At 49.8% G+C, this 23,084-nt stretch overlaps 1 protein-coding gene across 2 annotated transcripts in view; it reads right to left on the reverse strand.

Annotated features, from left to right (window-relative positions):
- The window catches only part of FHIP2A (FHF complex subunit HOOK interacting protein 2A), a gene marked incomplete at its 3' end in the record, with an annotated part of 31,947 nt that extends 9,508 nt beyond the window's left edge, over positions 1 to 22,439 (reverse strand). Inside the window, exons 1-10 of one of the 2 annotated variants that reach the window (XM_084762839.1) lie at positions 21,011 to 22,439; positions 13,851 to 13,929; positions 8,875 to 9,044; positions 7,486 to 7,590; positions 7,111 to 7,233; positions 2,556 to 2,849; positions 2,238 to 2,434; positions 819 to 933; positions 401 to 477; positions 101 to 293 (exon numbers count right to left, since the gene is read on the reverse strand). In XM_084762839.1, the coding sequence (XP_084618965.1) occupies positions 101 to 293; positions 401 to 477; positions 819 to 933; positions 2,238 to 2,434; positions 2,556 to 2,849; positions 7,111 to 7,233; positions 7,486 to 7,590; positions 8,875 to 9,044; positions 13,851 to 13,929; positions 21,011 to 21,055 (1,398 nt within the window). In that variant the 5' untranslated portion in view covers positions 21,056 to 22,439. The remainder of the gene's footprint in view (positions 1 to 100; positions 294 to 400; positions 478 to 818; positions 934 to 2,237; positions 2,435 to 2,555; positions 2,850 to 7,110; positions 7,234 to 7,485; positions 7,591 to 8,874; positions 9,045 to 13,850; positions 13,930 to 21,010) is intronic. The other variant, XM_084762838.1, reaches the window with a different exon arrangement.
- Positions 22,440 to 23,084: the final 645 nt, after the last annotated feature.

A 23,084-nucleotide genomic window follows, 5' to 3' on the forward strand; every position in this document is an offset into this window, starting at 1 on the left:
CAGCACCACCCCAACCCTCACCATCACAAAATAAATCACAAGTTCTTTAACAACCAGCATTTCAGAGAATCTGAGTCGAGCACTGCTAAACATGGCTTACCTCATCAGATATGTGATCGCAATGTTCGATTAACCTATGTCTTAGGGGATGCCTGGTGATTTCAGACAGAGTTTCTGGCTCCCTCTGTTCTCCGAGGATAAAGACCACCATTTCCTGAAGCAGGACATCCGAGGTCACTTGCCGAACAATACGATGTAGCAGAGCCGTCGATGTCAGAATCCCCATCTCGGACCTAGGCAGAGCGGGCAGGCGGTCAGTGGCACCAACGGCAGGACAGCGGCTACCGTTGTGAAGAGGGCGGGCACAGCGGCTACCGCTGTGAGGAGAAAGGGCACTCACGTCTGCATCAGCTGAGGTTCCATGACGCCGACGAAGAACCTTTCGTGGATGGCTTTGGCGAGAGCAACAGCGGCAGTCTAGAAGACAGCGCGAACATCAGTCCATCAGGCTGGGCCTGAGGACCACGGGAGCTCACCAGATGTCAGTGCTCTGTGCCGCTCGGGCCACTGCATCCTCGGCAAGGGCAGCTATTTGCCTTTGTCCCACCCCACTCTCTCCCCCAAGCTAAGAAGATCAATGGAAAAAACCCCAATAACTTAACATCTCCCCAAGGGGGACCGACCGCTGAGAGGAGCCATCACGGTGGAGTGTTTGTGAAGCATGTGACACTTGCAGGAAGTAAGATACTTTTGGAATAGTGGTTCAAGTCTTAATAAACATATCTTAAAAGCATTAGTAAGCAACAAAGACTTTAAACCTTTTGTGCCTCCTTGATGAGCTGATCACAGTAATCAAACCAGGAAAGAAATGAGATCAAGGCTCGCTTTCCTGGGAACGCAGACGCGTCTTCTTTGTGACTGTACGAGTCCAGCCTGCACGACACAGAGAACAAAGTGAGCAGCGCACTCACTCAGCGGGAAGAAGCTAATGCAGAAAACGACCAGGGCTTTGACAAGACACTGGTGGCGAGACAGCGGAGGAGCAGGAAGGGACCGGAAGCTCTGCCAAGGCAGGATGCTCCTTCTGCCTCGAAATGCAGTGTGCACATGATGTCAGCAAGTGCCTGAAAGACGTAAGCAAAATGCAGCGTAGGAAGACAGGAGCAAAGGATAAACTTTGGAGGAAAATTGAAAAAGACAAATAGATGAAAATGTTAGGTTGTCATCAGTTGGACTTGATATGTTTAAAACAAAAGTGGCTACTGAGCTGGGTAGGGAGGAAGGCGGGAGTGGACCTCAAAGAAGCTGCAAAAGGGTACACATATGATCAAAACACAATGTATGAAATTCTCAAATAATTAATGTAAATATTTAATTTTTAAAGACAAAAATATTAGTCTGCTGATAGGTGGCAAGTTTATGAATAGTTTTAAATGTTACTTTTAGTTTTAAATAATTTATAAATGTTATGCAAAATTCGTATTTTCTTAAAGACTTGTTAGCGTGTGAGCGCAGGCCGCCATGGGGGCTAAAAGAGTGGATCCCTGGTGATAGAACAAACTATAGGTGGTTGGCAGCCGCCCTGTCAGAACCCCGCTCAGAACCCAGCTCATAACCCCAGCTCAGAACCCAGCTCAGAACCCTGCTCAGAACCCCCCGCAGGCGCAATGTGAGTTCTGAACTGCGAGTGGCCTCTCCGGGCCACAAGCCCGGAGAATAAAGTAGGTGGGATTGAGAAACAGAAAGGAGGGACAACAGCATGACGTGGACGAGTCTGAAGCATGGCCACAGGCAAGCAGATCTGAGTTCAAGGCCAGCCTGCTTTATAAAGCAAGTCCCAGGCTAGCCCAGGCTACAGAGTGAGACCCTGCCTCAAAACCAAACACAGTCCCTCTTAAAGTTTTCTGTTGTTAACAAAACAACCTGTTATTGGTCTTAACATAAACTCAACAACAGAAAACAAACAGAGGTGGACTCTGCAACCCCTCGGCTGCACAACTCTCACCACCAAGTGATAAATACGAGTCTCAAGAAAATACTGTACTTGATGATAACTGGTAGTGCTCGATCTTCAAAAGTAAACACTCCTTTCACTTTAAAGCAGAAGTGGACTTTGAAATGTGGCACACAGGCAGTCCCCTTCCTGAAAAAAGGGGTGCACCTGGACAGTCCCCATTGTGGGAAACACAGCGGTACACACAGGCAGTCCCCTTTGTAGAACACAGAGTGGTGCTTACCCCCAGTTAACCGCCTCCACAGTTTCAATATCTAAAGGATCCACGGACTGAGGTAGGGCCGTGTACAGGGAGGTGAGCCTGCCGGTCAGCAGCTCGCACAAGCAGGTGCTCTGAGCAAGGCTCTTGGCGGCCGCAGGCTCTGGCAGACTCACCAAGAGCATCAGGCCCTCGCACGCTTTCACGGCTATCCGGCCGTCCTGAGGAAGAACACACGCATTAATTGTAGAACTCTACATAAAAGGATTCTGTGTTTTTCACTAAAGGAAGACCAGATGTGATAAACTGTGATCATGTTGGGGTAGCAAGATGGCAACTCACAGGGCTCCTGGTCAGGTTTAACAAAGAATTCACTAAGTTGTAATCCTGGTTTGACCGGACGACGGAGGCCTCTGGCAGTGAGGTGACACTGAGGTCGTCCAAGCTCGCGGACAGGTCCTCCATCTGGTGAGGGGCTTCATCCTCTAACTCTGTGTGCCTGACCCCAGCAGCAGCTGGTGGCTCTTGGGGCTGGTGGCACTGGCTGGTGTCCGCTGATGTGGGGTCCCGACCTTTTGGGTCATCTTCTGAGATGACGCTCAGGGTTCCTCTGGACATCAGGGACTTCGACTTGTTCTGAAAAGGAGTGTGTGAGGGTCACACTCAGGACAGAAATCATACTATACAGTGAGCCCCCGTCTCCAACAAACAAAAAGCAGAAATCCCATCAGAACAGCCTCCTCCTCTCGGGCGAGCTGGGGACCACGGCCAGGGTGTCACCGAGGCTGGACACGCTCTCTATGCGCCTCGGAGCCTCATCTCCAGTGCCAATAGATTTTAGGGTCAGTGGCGACCCTGGATATTGGACGCGGGCATCACACATGCTTGTCGAGCACCGTTCCACTGAGCCACGTCTGCAGTCCTATCTCGAGTTTTTATTTTGAAATAGGGCCTTGTTTAGTTGCTCAGGCTAACCTTGAACCCATTTTGTAGCCCAGCCATGTCCTGAAATGGCAATCCCTCTGCCTCAGCCTTTTAAGTAGCTGCTATAGCAGACCCATGACACCAGGCCCAGCTTGGATTTTTCTATGATTAAATTCCAGATGCCTAATATAACTGGTAGGAAGTGTTATGTCCAGTGACAATATACAGCCTGAAACCCCATTTCACAGGTGATGTGACACACAGAAGTCACTACGCTGCACGCTAGTTACAAGCATTGCACCCTGGCCACGCACTGCACACGTTAGTGACAACTATTTGACTACCTATAAGCAAGTCCCAGGTGAGTTTTTAAGTTACTATTACCACAGACATATCACCTCAACATGAATCTTATTAGGATTGGGCTGGAGAGATGGCTCAAAGGTTACGAGCACTGGCTGCTCTTCTAAAGGCCCTGAGTTCAATTCCCAGCAACCACACGGTGGCTCACAACCATCTATAATGAGATCTTGTGCCTTCTTCTGGTGTGCAGGAGTGCATGCAGGCAGAACACTGATACATAATAATAAATAAATTGTATATTTTTTTTAATCCTATCAGGGTCATGAGGGAGGGTGCAAAAACCCTCAAAAGTTCAAAGGTCACCAGCACTGGACTTGAGGTTTTCAAGCAAGCCTCAAAGTACCACAAGGACATTTTTACTGGTATCTGAGTGTACAATTTACTTGCTGGATCCCCACATCCAAAGACAACGAAGATCTTAACTGGATCAAATCATTAGCTTCAAGGCAAATATGTCTTGCTTCCTATTTGACACAAGAGCAGAAATCAAACTATTTCACAAGTAAAAGTTGACCTGAAGCCGGCCTCTCCACAGGGCCCATCACTGTACTTACTCTGTGGAGGCACAGGGGAGGCTGAACCAATCTAAAGGCCTGCTCCCCTAGCACAGTACTTAGAAACACTGCCACTGCTGTACAAGCGTCACTAGCCCCATCTTGAGACAGACAAGCTCATGGCACACAATTCAAACAACTCCATGTAGCGAACAACTTGCCAATTTCCTGCAAAATCCACAGCATAGCAGACTTTACAAAAGAACAACACTTGGTTGGGCCTGTGAGACGGCTCAGAGTAAAGGGGTTTGCTGCCACGCCTTATGATCTGAGTTTGAGCCCCAAGGTGCACAGAGTGGAAGGAACCAGCTCCCCCAAGTTATCCTCTGATCACCACACGCATCCCGTGATGCACGCCACACAATGCACAAAATACAGTTTAATCGAAAAGAAAGCAAGCGCAGCATTTTCCTTCCTCTCAGTTTCCAAGTCTGTCAGAACTGCTGTCTGCAAGGAGAGTCGGAGAGGAAGGACCACACCTTAGGCTGGTCTTGGGCTTCTGTGAGGCCTGACAGGGCAGACTCCTCGGACTGCTGGTGTGAACCTCCATTCAGAGGGCTCCTCGGTGAGGAGGAGCTGCGGCCGTAAAGCTTCTGCTCCCCTTTCCTCTGAGGGTGGATCTGATTGCCACAACACACTTGTGCAGATAGCTCTTGACTCTCTTCAACCTGGACTTCTCTCCAAATCACAGACCTGCCGTACCAAGTACCAGCTCCTGTGTCCGTATGCCCGTAAGGGCGCCAGGGCGGCTGGTGGTCAGAGCTGAGCTTCCACCATCCTGTCAAACCAGCTCCTCCCCCTGCAGTGTCACGTCTCTGAGATTCTACAATGCGAGTGGTCTTTCCCTGCACCCTGCACTCAGCGCCCACAGCATGGGCCACCTCAGCTCCACCCACCGTCACTTCCTCACGCTTCTCCCTCCTTTCAGGGACTCAGGCACAGCCTTGGCCGCAAAATAACATCTCTGCTCAGAACTCATTAGAGGCTCCAAGGAAAAAGAATGCACATCCCGCCATTCAGAGCCGTACAGTTTCCGGCGTATCTGTCCACACTTTCCTTGCACACCCTACTTACACTGCTGCCCGAGCGTAATCACTCCTTATGCTCACTCATTACCAGCCAAGCATTTTCTGTGGCTGGTCTCAAAGATGGCCTCTTCCAGGAAGTCCTTCTGATAACCCTGAGCGGAAGTGATCTTTCCAGCCTAAAGACACTTCCTGTGTTTCTCTTGCATCCTTCCTCTGACTCTCAGGTGCGTGCGCCACCTTACATCACCTGCCTGGCCCAGGAGGCAAAGCCGACTCAACCTTCTACTGCATGGCCTGACACACAGCAGGTGCGTGTGGCGGCTGCTTACAGGGGTGCGACGCTGGGGAGCTGGAAGGCAGCAGGGGCTAGTGGTAACGGTTACGTCCACATTACAGCGGTAAGGCTCCATCTCCCTGAAGGCTCAGGGAGGCGGTTTAAGCTTCATGTTAGTTGTGCGAAGCCGTGGACACAGTATGCCTGGTGACGATGCCTAGTGAAGCCAGAATCACAGACCTCAAGAAGCAAACTGACCAGCAGGAGGAAACAAGAGCCTGCACCGAGTCCGTCCATGTCGTAGTATGTGAAGTTTCAGGTAAGTATGTGTTTAAATCCATGCATCTAAAGTACACCAAGTGTCTAAGAAAACAGTAGGAAAAAAAAGAACTTTGAAAAAAAAAATCTCAGCGGGGAGAAGTGGCTCTCCCTTATAATCTGAGCTCTCAAAAGGCTGAAGCAGGATTTCTGCACATTCAAGGGCAGCCTAGGCTACACTGAGAATACTAGGCCAGCCTGGGCAACAGAGTGAAATCGTGTCTCAAAAAACAACAAACAAACAAACAAACAAACAACCCAGCCAGGCATGGAGGCAGAAGAAGAAAGATCACCCCCAAGCTAAATGCCAGCTTGATCTACACAGCAAATTCTGGGTCAGCCTGGCCTACATACAAAATAACTAATTTGGCCTAGCAACACGTCTTCAGACATGCACATTCCTGACTAACAGAACTATTTTGACGCACACTTGAAAAGCAAGGTAACACGGGGACATGTTAACAGAAACAGGTGTTTCATAGCCAGAGCAGCACAGGCAGAATTAAACTCATGGAACTCCACAGCTGAGCTGCCTGCCGGCCTCCAGGAGTGTTGCAGATAGGACGCAAATTTATTTATTCAATAACAGAAGATAATCCAATATATTAAAATGGCAAACTCTTAAAAAAGAACTTAATAACTTCACAATCCACTGAAACCCTAGGCACCCACATACATTGCTGATGGGAGACCTGAAACAAATCTACTTTTACCAAAATGTTTCTCCATGATTTCACTGCTAAGCAAAAAGAAAGGGGCTGAGGTCTGGCTGACTGCTCACCTCAGGGCTCCAGCTGAGATTCCCAGCGCCCCTCACAGGGACCCATGCTGAGCCCCTGTACAGAGGAGATGGAGTCGGGGAGCTCCCTCGGGCTTGCTGGCCAGCCAGGCTATCCCTATTGGTGAACTCCAGGGACACACACACACACACACACACACACACACACGATATGTAGACATACACTTAAAAACTCGAAAAAAATTAAAGGGGAAAAGTGAACAAAAGCAGAAAGTAAGCACAATCTGTTTTTCTCTTTAAAGTTGAAAGTAAAATTTAAAATATCAATTAAAAGAGACCATGTCTTTGATTTTGGCTATAAAAATAGTACAGAATACTGCTGCCATCCAAAAGGAAAAGCTGTTGGCACACCGGGATGCTGGACAGCTTGCCCACCTCTGCACCTGCTGTCCTTCCCCACTACAGCGTCTCCCTTCTGCGCGTCAGGCTCAGCCGTGGCCTCGCATCCCGGGCTCTCGGTCCCACCCGAGCATCAGGCTCAGCTGCATCCCTTGACATTCTTCTTCCATGGGGATTTCAAGTTGAAATAAAGATTGATCTTAAATGAAAACTACTTCTGGTAGGCGGAGCCTGCAGGCCTGACCGTGGTAGGCGGAGCCTGCAGGAGGAGCTGCAAGTCTGGGGCCCCAGCATGTACCTCCAGAAAGAAGTTAACCAAGTAGGGGTCCTGCTTCAGCTTCGCACAGACGATGCACAGGAACTGAATCTCCTCGTTCTCCGTCGGGGTGGCAAGGACCTCGCCGCAGAGTCGGATTAGTTTCTGTCAGAAAAAGTTTTAAGTTTAAAGCTTGCTTCGTGATGTTACGGAGGCAAAGGAAAAAGGAAAAAAAAATTAATGTGTAGAACTTTACAGAGAAATATAAACATGATGAGATATAAGGAAAAATCCAAACATTTGTTCATTTTTATGCTATGATAGGATAATTTCCTCCATTATTTTTACTCTTAGACAAACAACACAATTACTTGTATACCGAGTTCAATGCTTTAACTAGAAGGAGGAGAGAAGTACCTGCACAGGCCTGTGCACGTTGACGTGTGGGAGCAGCGGCTGTCGGATTCTCCCCAGAAGCTTGGTGTAGAACAGTAAGACCTGTTGCTTCATTCCTGGAGGACACTGGGCACAGGACAGACGACAGACACACGTCAACACCCCCCCCCCCCCCTCAGAGACCATGCCACTGGCCAGCTAATGACTTTGCCAGAATTAAATTTTCCATTAATATTCACGACTAGCAGCCAGGTGTAGTGGTGAACACATGTAATCCCAGCACTCTGAAAGGCAGAGGCAGGGAGATCTCTGAGTTTGAGACCAGCCTGGCCTACAAAGCGAGTCCAGGACAGCCAGGGCTACACAGAGAAACTCTGTCTTGAAAAAACAAAACAAAACAGAGAATTCATGACTGGCATTCTAGAAATACAATTATACACCTGAGACTATAACACAGCAGGTGTGATCGCAGCCTCAGGTGAGCATGCGCTGTGGAGACTGGCTTTTGCTTCAGGCACCATCAGGGTGGTGACTGCTGGGACAGATCTTATTACTAGTGGATGGCACTGCATGCACATAGTCAACCAAGTTCCCAGCTCTGTAATAGAGGGGATGGCACTGCGTGCACACAGTCAGCCAAGGCCCCTGCTCTGTAATAGAGTGGACGGCACAGCGTGCACACAGATAAAGCAGCCATGAGCTGTGCGCGTCCCAGGACCGTCAGAGACATGCTGTCTGGAAACAGTCTGGAGCACAATCCTTAGCACAATGGTATTTTTAGGGTAACAACTTCCTTAAGTTATTTAGATAAAATGCTAACAATATTAATAATCAATTCTATCAGAAATAAATTAACTAGCAGTATGATTGCTATCGTTTTGTTAAAACATCAAAGTAATTCAATTCAGTGTCTTCAAATCGCTCACTGCCCAGGATGGGGAGAAGGGAGGGTGAGTCTATGAGCCCGGTTCCTAGGGACGGTTCATTCCTTGGAAAGAGTGCATTTAACGGACTGTACCTCAAAATAAACTGAGGTGTGACAGGCTTCGTTAAAAAGAAATTGTCTTTAATACAATTTATACTCATGTAGTATTAAAATGTCTACCACTTCACATTGGTTTTTTATGTTACAGAAACTCACAGAACCGCTGAGTTTTCAGCTGGAGGAGGGTCCCACAATCACTTCTAACTCCAGCTCAAACAACGCAGCTCACAGCACAATGTGTAGTGTAGTCGGTAGCACCCTGGCACTTGCTCACACTGTGGGGTCCAGAGCACAGGCTCTGCTCTCTCTGTGGATGTTGTAGCTGCACAGGGCACCCAACCTCATCTCCCCACTCACACCTCTACGCTTGAGCTGGGCGCCTGCAGCTTTGTGTCTGTCCGTCGCAGAGTGGGCCAGGCACTTACGTCGGCTTTCCCCAAGGTGTACAGTGTCTCCAGGATCTTGTGATGGAGCAGGTACTCCATGCACGGCCCTGTCTCTCCTGATTCTCGCTCGTTTTCTTCTTGGACCAGTATGTCTAACATCTGCTCCAGGTGGGATGGGATGTTCGTGTCAGTCACTGGGGCTTTATCATCTAAACAACAGAAAAGCTCATTGGACAAATACGCAGAGGCCTTTCTAGACTTCCTATGCGCCACTACATCACTCTCCCTCCCCTCATTCCGACTGAGACGACAGAGTAGGGACCACACAGGTCAGGTTTGCTCAGTGTGGCAGAATTGTTAGGAAGGACACGGCGCTTCCGCCACAGTCAAACTGTGATCCACATCCTAGAAGGTATCTTGTCGTGAATATTCCCCATTATCAGTTAGGAATCGTCTCTGAAAGGCAAGATCCAGCTCCTGTCTCCTCTTCTCCATTGTTGTTCCTAACCGATCACGTCCCTGTGCCCTGCACACACTTGTGCCTGTCATATCTCCTCCTCAGCAGCTCAGTCACTGAGAGCCCACGCTGGTCTGCTCGCCGCCTCCCCTTGTCTCCGTCCTCTCTCTCCTGGGACTCTACCTGACTCAGGCCACACTCGTCCCACACACGGCTGACATGCACACTCATCCCACATGGCTGACATGCACACTCGTCCCACACACGACTGATATGCACACTCATCCCATACATGACTGATATGCACACTCATCCCACACACGACTGATATGCACACTCATCCCACATGGCTGATATGCACACTCATCCCACATGGCTGATATACACACTCATCCCACATGGCTGACATGCACACTCATCCCACATGGCTGATATGCACACTCATCCCACATGGCTGATATACACACTCATCCCACATGGCTGATATGCACACTTATCCCACTTGGCTGACATGCACACTCATCCCACATGGCTGACATGCACACTCGTCCCACACATGACTGATATGCACACTCATCCCACACACGACTGATATGCACACTCATCCCACACACGACTGATATGCACACTCATCCCACACACGACTGATATGCACACTCATCCCACATGGCTGACATGCACACTCATCCCACATGGCTGACATGCACACTCGTCCCACACACGACTGACATGCACACTCATCCCACATGGCTGACATGCACACTCGTCCCACACACGACTGATATGCACACTCATCCCACACACGACTGATATGCACACTCATCCCACACACGACTGATATGCACACTCATCCCACACACGACTGATATGCACACTCATCCCACTTGGCTGATATGCACACTCATCCCACATGGCTGATATACACACTCATCCCACATGGCTGACATGCACACTCGTCCCACACACGACTGATATGCACACTCATCCCAATGGCTGATATGCACACTCATCCCACATGGCTGATATACACACTCATCCCACATGGCTGACATGCACACTCATCCCACATGGCTGATATGCACACTCATCCCACATGGCTGACATGCACACTCATCCCACATGGCTGATATGCACACTCATCCCACATGGCTGATATGCACACTCATCCCACATGACTGACATGCATACTCATCCCACATGGCTGACATGCACACTCATCCCACTTGGCTGATATGCACACTCATCCCACTTGGCTGATAGGCACACTCATCCCACTTGGCTGATATGCACACTCATCCCACATGACTGACATGCACACTCATCCCACATGGCTGACATGCACACTCATCCCACTTGGCTGACATGCACACTCATCCCACTTGGCTGACATGCACACTCATCCCACATGGCTGATATGCACACTCATCCCACATGGCTGACATGCACACTCATCCCACTTGGCTGACATGCACACTCATCCCACATGGCTGACATGCACACTCATCCCACTTGGCTGACATGCACACTCATCCCACATGACTGACATGCATACTCATCCCATGCATGACTGACACGCACACTCGTCCCACACACGACTGACATGCACACTCATTCCACTCATGACTGTCATGCACACTTGTTCCCCACACGACTGACATGCACACCCGTCCCACTCATGACTGACATGCACACTCGTCCCACTCATGACTGACATGCACACTCATTCCACTCATGACTGACATGCACACTTGTTCCCCACACGACTGACATGCACACATGTCCCACTCATGACTGACATGCACACTCATCCCACATGGCTGACATGCACACTCATCCCACTTGGCTGACATGCACACTCATCCCACATGACTGACATGCACACTCATCCCATGCATGACTGACACGCACACTCGTCCCACACACGACTGACATGCACACTCATTCCACTCATGACTGACATGCACACTTGTTCCCCACACGACTGACATGCACACTCATTCCACTCATGACTGACATGCACACTGGTCCCACTCATGACTGACATGCACACTGGTCCCACTCATGACTGTCATGCACACTCGTCCCACTCATGACTGACACGCACACCCGTCCCACTCATGACTGACATGCACACTTGTCCCACTCATTACTGACACACACACTCGTCCCACTCATGACTGACACACACACCCGTCCCACTCATGACTGACATGCACACTTGTCCCACTCATTACTGACACACACACTCGTCCCACTCATGACTGTCATGCACACCCGTCCCACTCATGACTGACACGCACACTGGTCCCACTCATGACTGACATGCTCACTTGTCCCACACATGACTGATATGTACACTCGTCCCCCACACAACTGACATGCACTGGTCCCCCACACAACTGACATGCACACTTACTTCTGCTACCAAATAGGGAAAAAAATCCTTCAAAGCAAGACTGTGTCTCTGCGTAAAGCCCCAGGGAAGGGGGAAAAATGGTAAAAAGCTAATAGTAAAAGGCAGCTTGTCTCAAACACACCCATCCCTCTGCAGGTCAGCTGCTACCATGAAATGTGCTCAGTGAACGCAAATGACCTCTGACCTCGTCAGCTTGCCAACAGCCGTTCCCACGTTCTCACTCTGCCTTTGTTAGAGGAGTGTGTCTGACCTGCACGTTTACTACTGTAACTGCACAGCCCTGAAGAGAGCTTAGCACACGGGCAGGTAAGGCCACGCCTCCGCTCTGACGACGCCAGCCCAGCAAGGCCATTGCTGAGCTCTGCAGGAGGCTGCCTTGTGCTTCTGGAGCACAGATGACACATGCAAAGGACACTGAGTGGCCTAGAAGGGCCACAGCAGGTACAGTTCGCTAATCTTTAACCTACCCACATCTCCCATATTTACCCTTTTTCCTCACTGATTAAAACAGAACCCCCTCCAAGGCCTGTCTAGTTTCCCTGGGCAAACCGTCCGCAGGTCTCCTGAAGCCCAAGTCCTCACTTGCACACTCGCTCTCTCTTCCCTTCTTGATGGCGATGTTCGTGAACAGCCTCACTCTGTCTGGTGTCTGCCCTTTCCTCCACTGGAATCTGTGAAGCTGACTTACACCCCCCACCACCTTTTGTTTCTTTTTTTTTAATGCCCGTGCTGGGACCCAGCAGCTAACTCATGCCAGGCAAGCGGTCGACCACTGAGCTGCACCCCATCACACCTCCTTACTTTTTTTTTTTTTAAATTCATTTGGGGGCTGTTGGGGAGATGGCTCGGTGGGTAGAGTGCTTGTCATCCGAGCACGAGGGCCTGAATTCAGAGTCCTGACCCCCATGTAAAGGCAGGTGTGGTGGCTGTGCCTGTGACTCCAGGACTGTGGGGAGGGAGAAGACAGGCAGATCTCAGGAACTCCCCGGCCAGTCCATCTAGTGAAGCAGTCAGCCCCAGTGAGAGACAGTGTCGCAAAAAGTAAGGTGGAGAGAAGTGACTCCACAGAGTTGTACTCTGACGTCTACATATGCGTGCTTATTCATACACATCACACACACACACACACACACACACACACACACATGCACACATGTCTACATATGCGTGCTTATTCATACACATCACACACACACACACGTCTACATATGCGTGCTTATTCATACACATCACACACACATGCACACACACACACATGTCTACATATGTGTGCTTATTCATATACATCACACACACACATATACACATGCACGTGCACACACACACACACACACACACCCACATATACACCACTTGAGAGAGGGATAGAAAGGGAGAAGGAAAGGGAAAGAGGGGGTGAGAGGACAGAAAGAGAGAGAGAGAGAGAGAGAGAGAGAGAGAGACAGAGAGAGAGAGAGAGAGAAGTGGGAGTGTGTGAGTGTGTAAGAGAGCAAGAGGGATTTTAAAAAAGCAAAAAGGTGGTGTGCTTGGGGAAGACACGCAGGATGGTCTTCTGTCCCTCTCCCCGCACCCTGTCCGTCTACCTAAAGAAGTTATAAAACCTCTTTTGCCGCCACATTTCCCTCTCATGCCTCTTTATACAACAATCCTCAGGAGAGCAATCGGACACTGTCTATACATGCTTTCTACCCGTGTGCTACTAAACTTAATCACTGATCATCTTTCCTCGGTGCCATTCAAACAGGCTTCCCCGAGAACACGGATGAGAGGCTGGAGGGATGGCGCAGTGGTAGGAACACTCCAGATGAATGTGGCCAAAGGGACAACGTGGTCTTCTCTGGTCTAAAGCAGCCGTCTGCTCACCCCACAATCCTGCCTGCTTCTCTTCCCTTAGCGCTTGTCTGACACGCCGTAAGCATGTTCCATGTTCCTACCCACTGTGTGCCGGCGCCCCCCCCCCCCCAGTCAATACAAAGGCTCTAGCAGGCCAGGGCTGCTGTGTGAGACACGGAACACTCAATCCCCAGAGCACAGAACAATGCCCAAAGGCTACATTTTAAATGACCAAAAAGAGGAATCAACAGTAAAATTGTTTAAAGTTAAAGCTCATCGTGAAGCAGATCTTAGGCACGGAGTCCTTACCTGAGGTTTCTATGTAATAATGGGTAATTGCCTTCCAGTGATAAACAAAGTCCTCTTGTAATGGAAGAGATGGTGCAAGCTACACAAAACACAAAAACCAGGTATTAAAAGACCCCACAGGCTTTAATCTTACACTTGTCCATGACGCAAGAGAAGCATCAGGATAACGGGTAAACTTGATTTTATGTCAAATATCAAGTAAAACCAAAGTGAGCTGAACTCAAGGAAGTAGGATGATTTATTACAAAGAAAACCACCTTTATCAAAACCATTATTACACCACACATTCAACTTTCCCCTTCTCTGCTATCAAAAGTGACTAAACCAAAACAACACGATTCTACATCTGTGGTATCTGTAAAATAAAACTACTGATAACCAGAGGTCTTTGTACCTGGGACCTGGAAGGGGACCGGGTGAAGAGTAGCAAGCTTACACATCAGCACTGCAAACACACAGCAGGGCCGGCAGCATAATCTGATTAAAGTGCTCCCTCCTTCCCACGGCATTCTGATGTAAATCTTTTCCTTTGTAAGCCTGGGTCAGGCAGTGGATATTTTTATCAAAATAACTACATGAACAAGACCTACCCATTTAAATCTACAAAATGTGTTACAGTGCGCGCTTTGAGATGCACTTCATAAGTTTTAAGGACAGAGTGGCAGCCCTCAGCCATCTTGCTGCAAGCTGACCAGCTTTAGGGAATGCTGTGGTAAGTGGGAGGAAGTCAGATGTGGTCACTTCTCCCGCTGTTTCCTTAAAAGAGTGAGAGTGAGAGCCCAGGGCAGCCTAGAGCTGTCATCAACCGTTGTCAGAAAGTACTGTGCTGACCCACAGTAGTGCAGAGCTCGGGGTTTCTGTCCCGAGAACTGACGTCCAACTGCGTAAACTGCTGTTTCATCCTCTTCTAAGTGTCCACCCGTCAACATTGTGACCCGATGCTGTCATCTACAAAGCTCACTCTCGAGAAAGCAGCAATCAGGGTACGTACACACACACACACACACACACACACACACACACACACACAAACACACACACGCCCTCAGCATGTTGCAGGCTGGGGACACTTGCCAGGTGACCTCTCCTACACTTCCAACGTGTCCGTGTGTTGACCTTTGGTTTCCCAGCTGGTGACCCTAGAGTTGACAGCTCTGTCAACACAATTTCTCAACTGTTGTGCAAGTTGTGGGTTCAGTCACAGACACGTTAAGTGTCTCAACTCATGAGGTGTAACACATTTATGAAAAGAAATTGGAACTGAAGAATTTTGAACCGTCGTTATTTTCTTAAAGCTGATTCTCCCTGCACGTGCCTTTGTGCACAGAACTTAATGAAGAAAACAGAATTATTCACTGGAGATGTGAACGACTTAGCAGGCAGTTTAGCTTTGGGAGGACTTGGCTTTGCCGAGTTAAATTTTCTCACAAAAGAGGAAATGATTGTTTCAAAGAAAGGATGTAGCTTTGATGTAGTAACAATTTCACCTTTTAGGTGGTTACACAGTATCCTTCCTCCAGCGTTTCCCCCTTTGCTTTTAGTATCTACAAAAATGCACAGTGGACCACAAGGCTAGAGTCTTTGCAGGATATGTGCCATAGAATGCCACCAGTCCCAAGCAGGAGGAGGCCATTACTTCAGTATAGGAGAGACACACGGGACTGCCAATAGCTCAGAGCAACAATCCCATTCAAAAAAGAATAAATTCTCTTACTTTGTGAGACTCCAGTAAACTTGACTTTTTTGTTACTAACATGCAAATGACATATTTTACCATTGCATAAAAACATTGGTCCTCTGAAAGGGATGTGTGAATTAACAGCAGGAGACTATAATTTAATTTTTTAGCATATGGAAATTAAATTCTCAACATTTTCATCTCTATAGCTACCCCCAAATCTCCAGGACACCTATTTGCAACTTCTTGTTTGCCTATCTTGGACCTGGGACCCCTATTCTCCTACCTGGGACCCCCTGTTCCCTCGGGGGAAGTGTTCCCTTCTCCACTCTGAGGCTTCCTCCTACTTGTGACTCCATCCATCTTTTCCCATTGCTTAGCTGTCTTTCCCCTTAGGCCGTAACTGGATAGGGTGGGTGGGGCCATCTTTTCACCTAGAGCACTCCTGTTTTTAACTTGGTGCTGGAGCTGAGCCAGCTCATTTCTCAAAGAAACGAATGGACCACCAGTTACTGTCACATGATAGACAGATGTGCAGGCCAGCACTGCACAGGTCACACACACTAGTGATTATTTAATGGCAGAATGGAAGATGAAACCTAGAACCCTGCAGAAGCAAATGCTGCCCCAGAACTTTCTACTTTTTATACTGCAGCAGGTCTCACTATATGTTCCAGGGAGGCCTTGAACTTGAGATCTTCTTGCCTCAGCTGCACATCTCAGCACACCCAGCCTAAAACAGAGTCACGTTCTTCCGAGGAGTTCCTCCTTTGCTCAAACTCCCACCAAAGACCGCAGCACCAGCTGACTTGCCTTAGGAACAATGCTTTTTGCTAGAAACCTGGACTTTGTCCAACATGTCCAACAGAAAAAAAAAATCCTCCATCAACATTTTGGACAAAACTTCCTAGCCACCACCTTTGCTTTAAATGTCTACAAAAATGCACATTCTAAAAGATTGTTTGAAGTGTCTTATTTTATCTTTGTTTTGTAGTTTGTTTTTGTTTGAGACAGGGTCTCCTGTAGTCCCAGCTGGCTTCAAAGTCACTATGTAGCTGGCCTTGAATTCTAGTTCCTGAGGGCTGGGATTACAGACATGCACAACCACATCTGGCTTTGTCTTGCTTTTCTTAAGGTTTTATGGTATGGCCCAGCCTTGCCTGAATCTCACCCAGGAAGGTCTCAGAGATACAAGTGTGAGGTACCACATCTGCTTCCTCAAGTGCTTAGTATTCTTCCTAACTTTTCTGTTTCTCTACTACCTGATTCTAGTCTTACCTCCAGAGAACTTTCTCCAATTACCCCTAAGATCTGCTCCCAGCACCCCTCCTGCCCCCCCCCCCCCCGCCCACATACACAGATTGCTGCCTTAACCTCTGCAGCAATCCTGGGCATCGACTTCCTCTACTGCACGATGGAGGAGCTGCTGTGCACAAATTCAGTGAATTCCACGGCACTACAGGAGGGCGGGAGGCTGGTCTGGCCCCTGCTGTCTGTCTGTCTCTCTCCACATCCTTGTGCATCCCTTACACTATGACTTCCCAGGTGTGCTCAGCCAGTGGGCACTGCGACCCAAGCCGAAGACACATCACGCTTCCTTGGTGCTTTCACTCAAGCACCTAAAACACTTGCTGGGTGAGAAAGGGACCCAAGCCGGGCTTGAAAACTAAGTGCCAGGACGGAGTAGTTTTCAGGAATTGGTAGACGCTAAGGAAAACTGCTGAAGAGAGGTAGAGGATGAAGGCCAGCCTGGGTGACAGCTGGGAAACGGCTCGGAGGGAGAGGTCTGGCCTGGCAGACAGGAGGCTCAAGCTCAGTGCCCGGTATGGTGGATGGGTGGGATGCTGGGCGCTGTTAGTACACAGGTGATTCTGCTGGGCTGCCCTCGGGGCCCTAGCAATTGCTTATGTTATCACCTGTCACCGCCAGGTGTGCCAGGTGTGTGTGGGCTATAAGGACCCCCCACCCCCACCCCAGCCTCTCTCTGTTCCAGCTCTCTCCCTCTTTGTCCTTCTCTGAGGCCCCTTCTCTCTCCCCCTTTGTCCTTCTCTGAGGCCCCTTCTCTTCTCTGCCCTCATGGCTCTGGCTCACTCGCTGTCTCTACCCCTCCTCCAGGCCCTCCTCGCCCTCCCCCCAACAAACTTCCTTACACCACATCTGTCGTGTGGTGTGGTTTCTCAGGGGGCACACGCTGGCATGGGCCCTCCATGGTACCCCTCGCCGCCACCTCATCATTACATAGCCTTACAGTCCCAATAACTGGAAACACTGCACTCACGTTCTAAAGGATGACTCCCAATGACTTGGCAAAACCAGATAAAAGCTCAGGGGCTTGCCCTTGCTCCTCTTGGGCACAGGGGACGAGCTACTGTGGTACCTCTGCAGGACGTGGCCCTCGGCAAACACTCGGCCCACCTAACCCTCGGACTAACTTAGGGCCGGCCTCCTCAGAGCTGAGATGGGAGGCGACTGGCTAACAGGACACAACCATTCCTAAGATTCTTACTAACCCGGTGGTCCTACGTGAGGGGAGGGTCGTCTTTTCCAAAACGGGAGGCAAGAATTCCATTACAGGCCTTGGCTTTTCATCAGGTGTAAGTTTTTCTCCTATCCTCAAATTCCATCTATCCGCTTAAAACACAATTACAAATGTGAGGCTTTGAAAACATCTTCTGTCTCCTCCCCTCTTTGTAAGCAGTTAACGGGGAATGAGGAAAAGCCCTCTAAATAACACATGCCAGGTGTGGTAGCTCACTCCGGCAATCCTGGCTACTTGGGAGCTGAGGCAGGAGGACCACAAGTTTGAGGCCAGCCTGACAGCTGAGTAAGACCCTACCTCAGAATCCAAGTTTAAAGGCTGGATTCAGTCAACCTAAAGGGAGGCTTGGCTCAGCTGTTTAGAGCACCTGCTGCTCCTGCAGAGGACCAGGTTTGGTTCCAGGGAATTCAGCACTCAGGGAATTTCCTGACCTCCACAGGCACCAAACACACACTCCGATCTCATACTTAGAAGCAAGCAAAAACACTCATACAAATAAAATGAAGTTAATCTAAAGTGATTTTTTTAAGGGGTAGGTACTGAGATGGCCCAGCGGTCAGAGACAGCTGCTGGTGTCTGATCACCTGACTTTGATTGTCCGGGAGCCACATGGTGAGAGGGGATAACCAATTCCATGGAGAAGCCCTCAGACCTCTACCTGATCGAGCGCATGTGGTCACGGACGCACGCGCACCACACACACACACACAAGGTCATAATAAAAAGTTCTGAAATGGCTGTGGTACCAAGGTCTGGGTTAAATCCTCGGGACCAGAAACTATAAACAGCAAGCAAAGCAGAGGCCTACAATCCCAGCCGATGGGCTGAGGGGCGGGAAGATCGGTCCAGTCATCTTTGCTGCAGAGCAAGCTTCGGGCCTGTCAGAGACCTTGACTCAAAAACAAAACAAAACAACCCAAAAACCCGATCCAACCTCATCTAGACGAATATACATCTGATCAACATTAAAAACAAAAAGCCGAGGGCTTCCTGGATTGATATGGACACCTGGGCACTGACAATACCAAAAGCCTAGAACAGCACAGCTGTGAAGCTGTGATAATGACTGAGGAGACGTCCAGTCACCTCAGGCCTGGGGTTTCCTCCCAAGTGTGCAGAACCCTGATGATTCTGTTCTTTGGAATGCCGCGTTAGAACGTAAAAGGAGAGAGAAAGGGCCAAGAAATTAAGGAGTGGGAAGACTTGTTCACGGACAAAAACAAGCAAAACAGTCAGTGAGACCCAGTAACCAGGAAGTAATCTTGGATTATGAACAACACTCTTCAACTACCAGCCGATGGCTGACTTATCTAAGAGTCCTTCCCCAGGAGTATGTTGAAGGGGGCATAAAAATATTCAAGGGACGAGGGACCAAATCCATAATCCCAGCCCCTGGGAGACGGAGGCAGGAAGATGGTAAGTTTGGGGCCAGCCTGGGCTACATGAGACCCTCTCCCAAAGCAAAGCAGGGCCCATCAGATCTCAGGAGCTGTACTTTCTCTTGGTGAACTGTGTGGGTGGTAGCACAGCTAAGAAACCAGCGCTGAGCAAACGCACTTGACATTTCCACAGGCCAGACACGTCTCCTAGGACGAGGTGAAACACACACACACACACACACACACACACACACACACACACACACACACACACACAGAGATTACAAAAACAGAAACACAAGCCTTGGAACAAAAATTAGTCTATAAACCAAAAACCCTAGCCAGGTTTGGTGACATGCCTAAAACTAAAGGTCCCATAGGCAGAAGGCCAGCCTGGGGTCATGGTGAGTTCAAGGCCACCTTTGGGAATTTGGTAACACTTTATCACAAAATATAAAATATAATAAGATAAAATTTGGTGGCAGAGCTTTTGCCTAGGACATGACAGGCCCCCAGGGTTGGACCCACCTAATGGATTCCTAATTGTTTTTATTTATCATTTTATTAAGCTATGCTCAGTATGAAAAGTTTGATGACTTTATAGTCCGAATAAAATACAAAGTATCACTATAACTGTTCTTACATTTCTAATTATTTTTCGAATGCTGTTGCAGGCTGCTCCATATTAAACAAGGAAAGTAGAAGCAGTCTTGAAGCCCTGTTCTCTCCCACATGTGTCAACGCTGCTCCTCACGACACCCCCATTCTTTCTTGGTTTGATGTGTCACCAAAAGAAACAAAACCCAAATTCCACATACAGCGTAAGTAGCAACTGTATTAAAGTTTTGTCCCCATAGGTGGTATTTACAACTCTAATTTTTCTAGCTGACGATAAAAATCACCACGGTGTCTGATTTCTTTTCTTCCTTTCTTTTCCTTAAAAAGTCATGTCAATTTGAAAGTGCTATTATTAGGTCATTCTCGACATGTAAAGAAAATGCCATTTTTAAACATGAGCAGAGTAACTTTCTTCGCATAAGGTAACGCTCGGTCAAAATAAGCAACGGGCTGTGTCTAGCACTGACAGGGCATTCTCTTCCTGGGTTCTTGGGGGCACCGGTCTGTTGGGAGGTCTGAGTAATGTCCCTCTGTGCTGTTTAGGACCAGCCTGCGGTCCAGGAAGCGCATTACAAGGCAAGAAGGGGGAAACAGATGGTGTGAGCTTGGCGATCGCCCGGGTCAATCATTAGGCGAGCAAGCAAGCAAGCACCGGCCCCGGCCCCGGCCCCGGCGTGAACCGGGCCCCGCCGCTCCTCTCCCCCCGCACCAAGGCAAATGCAAGCTCGGCCCACCGGCGCCGCCGTTCTTTTGTCTTGCGCCGCGCTGGCCCTCTTGGCCCCGGAGGCTAACGGCCAGGAGGCCCCGGGAGCCGCCCGGTCCCCGGCAGGAGAGCTGAGGCCCCCGGGGGGCGCCCAGGCCTTCGCCGCAACAGCCTCCCCGCGCCCCGCAGCCCCGGGCCGCCGCCGTCCCCGTCCCTCCCTCCCCACGCCCCGCGCGGCCTCACCGCCTCCACAGCGTGCTGCAGGATGGACGTGAGCTTGGAGAACATCTTGTCCCGGGACTGCAGCAGCTTCTCCCGGGACGACCTGGAGAGCTCCTCGATGCGCCGCCGCCGCCCCTGCTGCGGCTGCCCGGGCCGCTCCAGAGTGAAGGCCGGTGCGGGCGGACGGACCGGCTGGCTGGCGGGCGGGGAGCGGAGGGAGGGCGCAGGCCGAGCGGGAAGGCACGGCGGCTCGGCTCGGAGGGCGCGGGGCCGCGGCGGGCGGCTCCGAGGACGTTCGGCTGGAACCCGGGGCCCGCGGAGCTCGGCGGCGGCGGCGGCGGCGGCGGCGGCGGCGGCGGCGGCGGCAGACACGGTGGCAGGAGCCCGGGCTCTTCCGGCTGCGGTGCCCGCCGCGGCCTTCAGGGGGCGACGGCGCGTCCCGGGGAAGCCCAGGCCTACGGCGCGGGACGCGGGGCGGGGCGCGCAGAGACCGCGGCGGGGAGGGCGGGGCCGCGCGGTGCACCGGGGGATGGGGGCGGGGATGGGGCGGAGGCGCTCGCTCCCGGCGCTCGGTGACCTGCGCACTGCGCGGATTTGGCAGCCACACGTTGGCGCGGCGCTTACGTACCGTACCGGGCACGGCTGGAAGGCCGCTAGGGAAACACCAGCATCCCCAACGCGAAAACGGACGGCGGGTTCTCGTGCTTCGGAATTCGAACGCGTGAAATGCAGGTGGAAAGAGGAAAGACTGCGAAATAGCTTATTCTTATCAAAGATCGGAAGTGCCAAGTGGACAAGCAGGGCGAGCTTTCGGTTAAATAGCTCAGGACAGTGACTTACAAGGCTTCAGTGTGTTTCTGGAGAAGAAAAGAGTATTCAGGATGCATAAGGCTGATGAGCGAAGCCACAACGTAAGGAGCACTTAGCTGGAGGTGTCCTAAAACACTGTGAAGCTGCGTACTAATCAAGCCTAGAGGAAACAAGGATCGACAGGACAATTTTAAGTTGGTTGATAACTTCTGAAAGAACCGGGGTTACTTTGTTTAAAGCTAGTATTAGCATTTCAGCTGTTGGATTGGGGGATTCTGGATTAAAGTGATTAAAAGATTTCTCATTGGTTAAAATGCCTACGTGTAGTACATTTCGTTGAACAGCGGCGGAAAGGGGGCGGAAGATGTCGTTGCAGGTCTGAGCAGGGTTAGGAGGGCAGGCCCTGGACCTGGGGTGCCTGCTTGGCTCCGGCTTGCCCACCCCTGGATGTGGGGTTAACCTGATGCAAACAAGAGAAGAAAGCCAGGAACCCCCCACAGTCACAGTATTAGTAACAACGCAAGAGGGCAGGAAACCAAGATCTAAGGGGAGACTTGCGTCCTGCCCGATTTTCCCATACTTTGGTTGTTTACTTCTGTGCTCAAAGGCAGGTAAACATGACCTTAATTTCTGTAAACTAAATGGCTGGAGACATCATCTGTTTCTTGTTAAGTATTGATATGTGCTCCTTACCAAATAAAGTCTCCTTGTTCCTGCTCCAACTTAGAGCACATCATGGTTGTTGTTATTATTAGTCAGACTAGGTAAGAGGTTTGATCATTTTATTAACCACAATAATTTCCCTGGCCTAATTATATGGCATCTTGTATTTCCATAATGCCTTACAACCACAACTTGTGTGAGGAGATGTGTTTAAACAGGCTGGGAGTTGTGTCTGATGAACACTCAACTTTGCATACTTATTATAAGCACAATAAAATATGTATTTGGCTCTAGGTTCATATCACTACTCAATGATTTATCTACCTGGTACCTAATTTCTAAGACGCACAAGTTAGCTTGAACCATAGCTGAACCAGTGGTTACACCTTCCTTCTCTCATCCTGGAACGCTTGGGGTGACACTAACTATGCCCTGTCTACTGCGTAGATGCGGTTGGACTCACCTTAACAACTGACTGGAGAAGACAGGACGAGGCTTCCTTACTCTAGAGAAAACCCCTGGGTGCCTGAAAGTCTTCAGCTGGAACCTTGTGTATTTATTCTGTTAGCTTAAAGCAAATAGTAAATGTAGTCCCTTTTGGAAACTGAGCTAGGGCTAGGGC

This window comes from Acomys minous (assembly GCF_964271855.1).
Source record: "Acomys minous genome assembly, chromosome: 2".
NCBI classification, from domain to species: Eukaryota; Metazoa; Chordata; class Mammalia; order Rodentia; family Muridae; genus Acomys; species Acomys minous.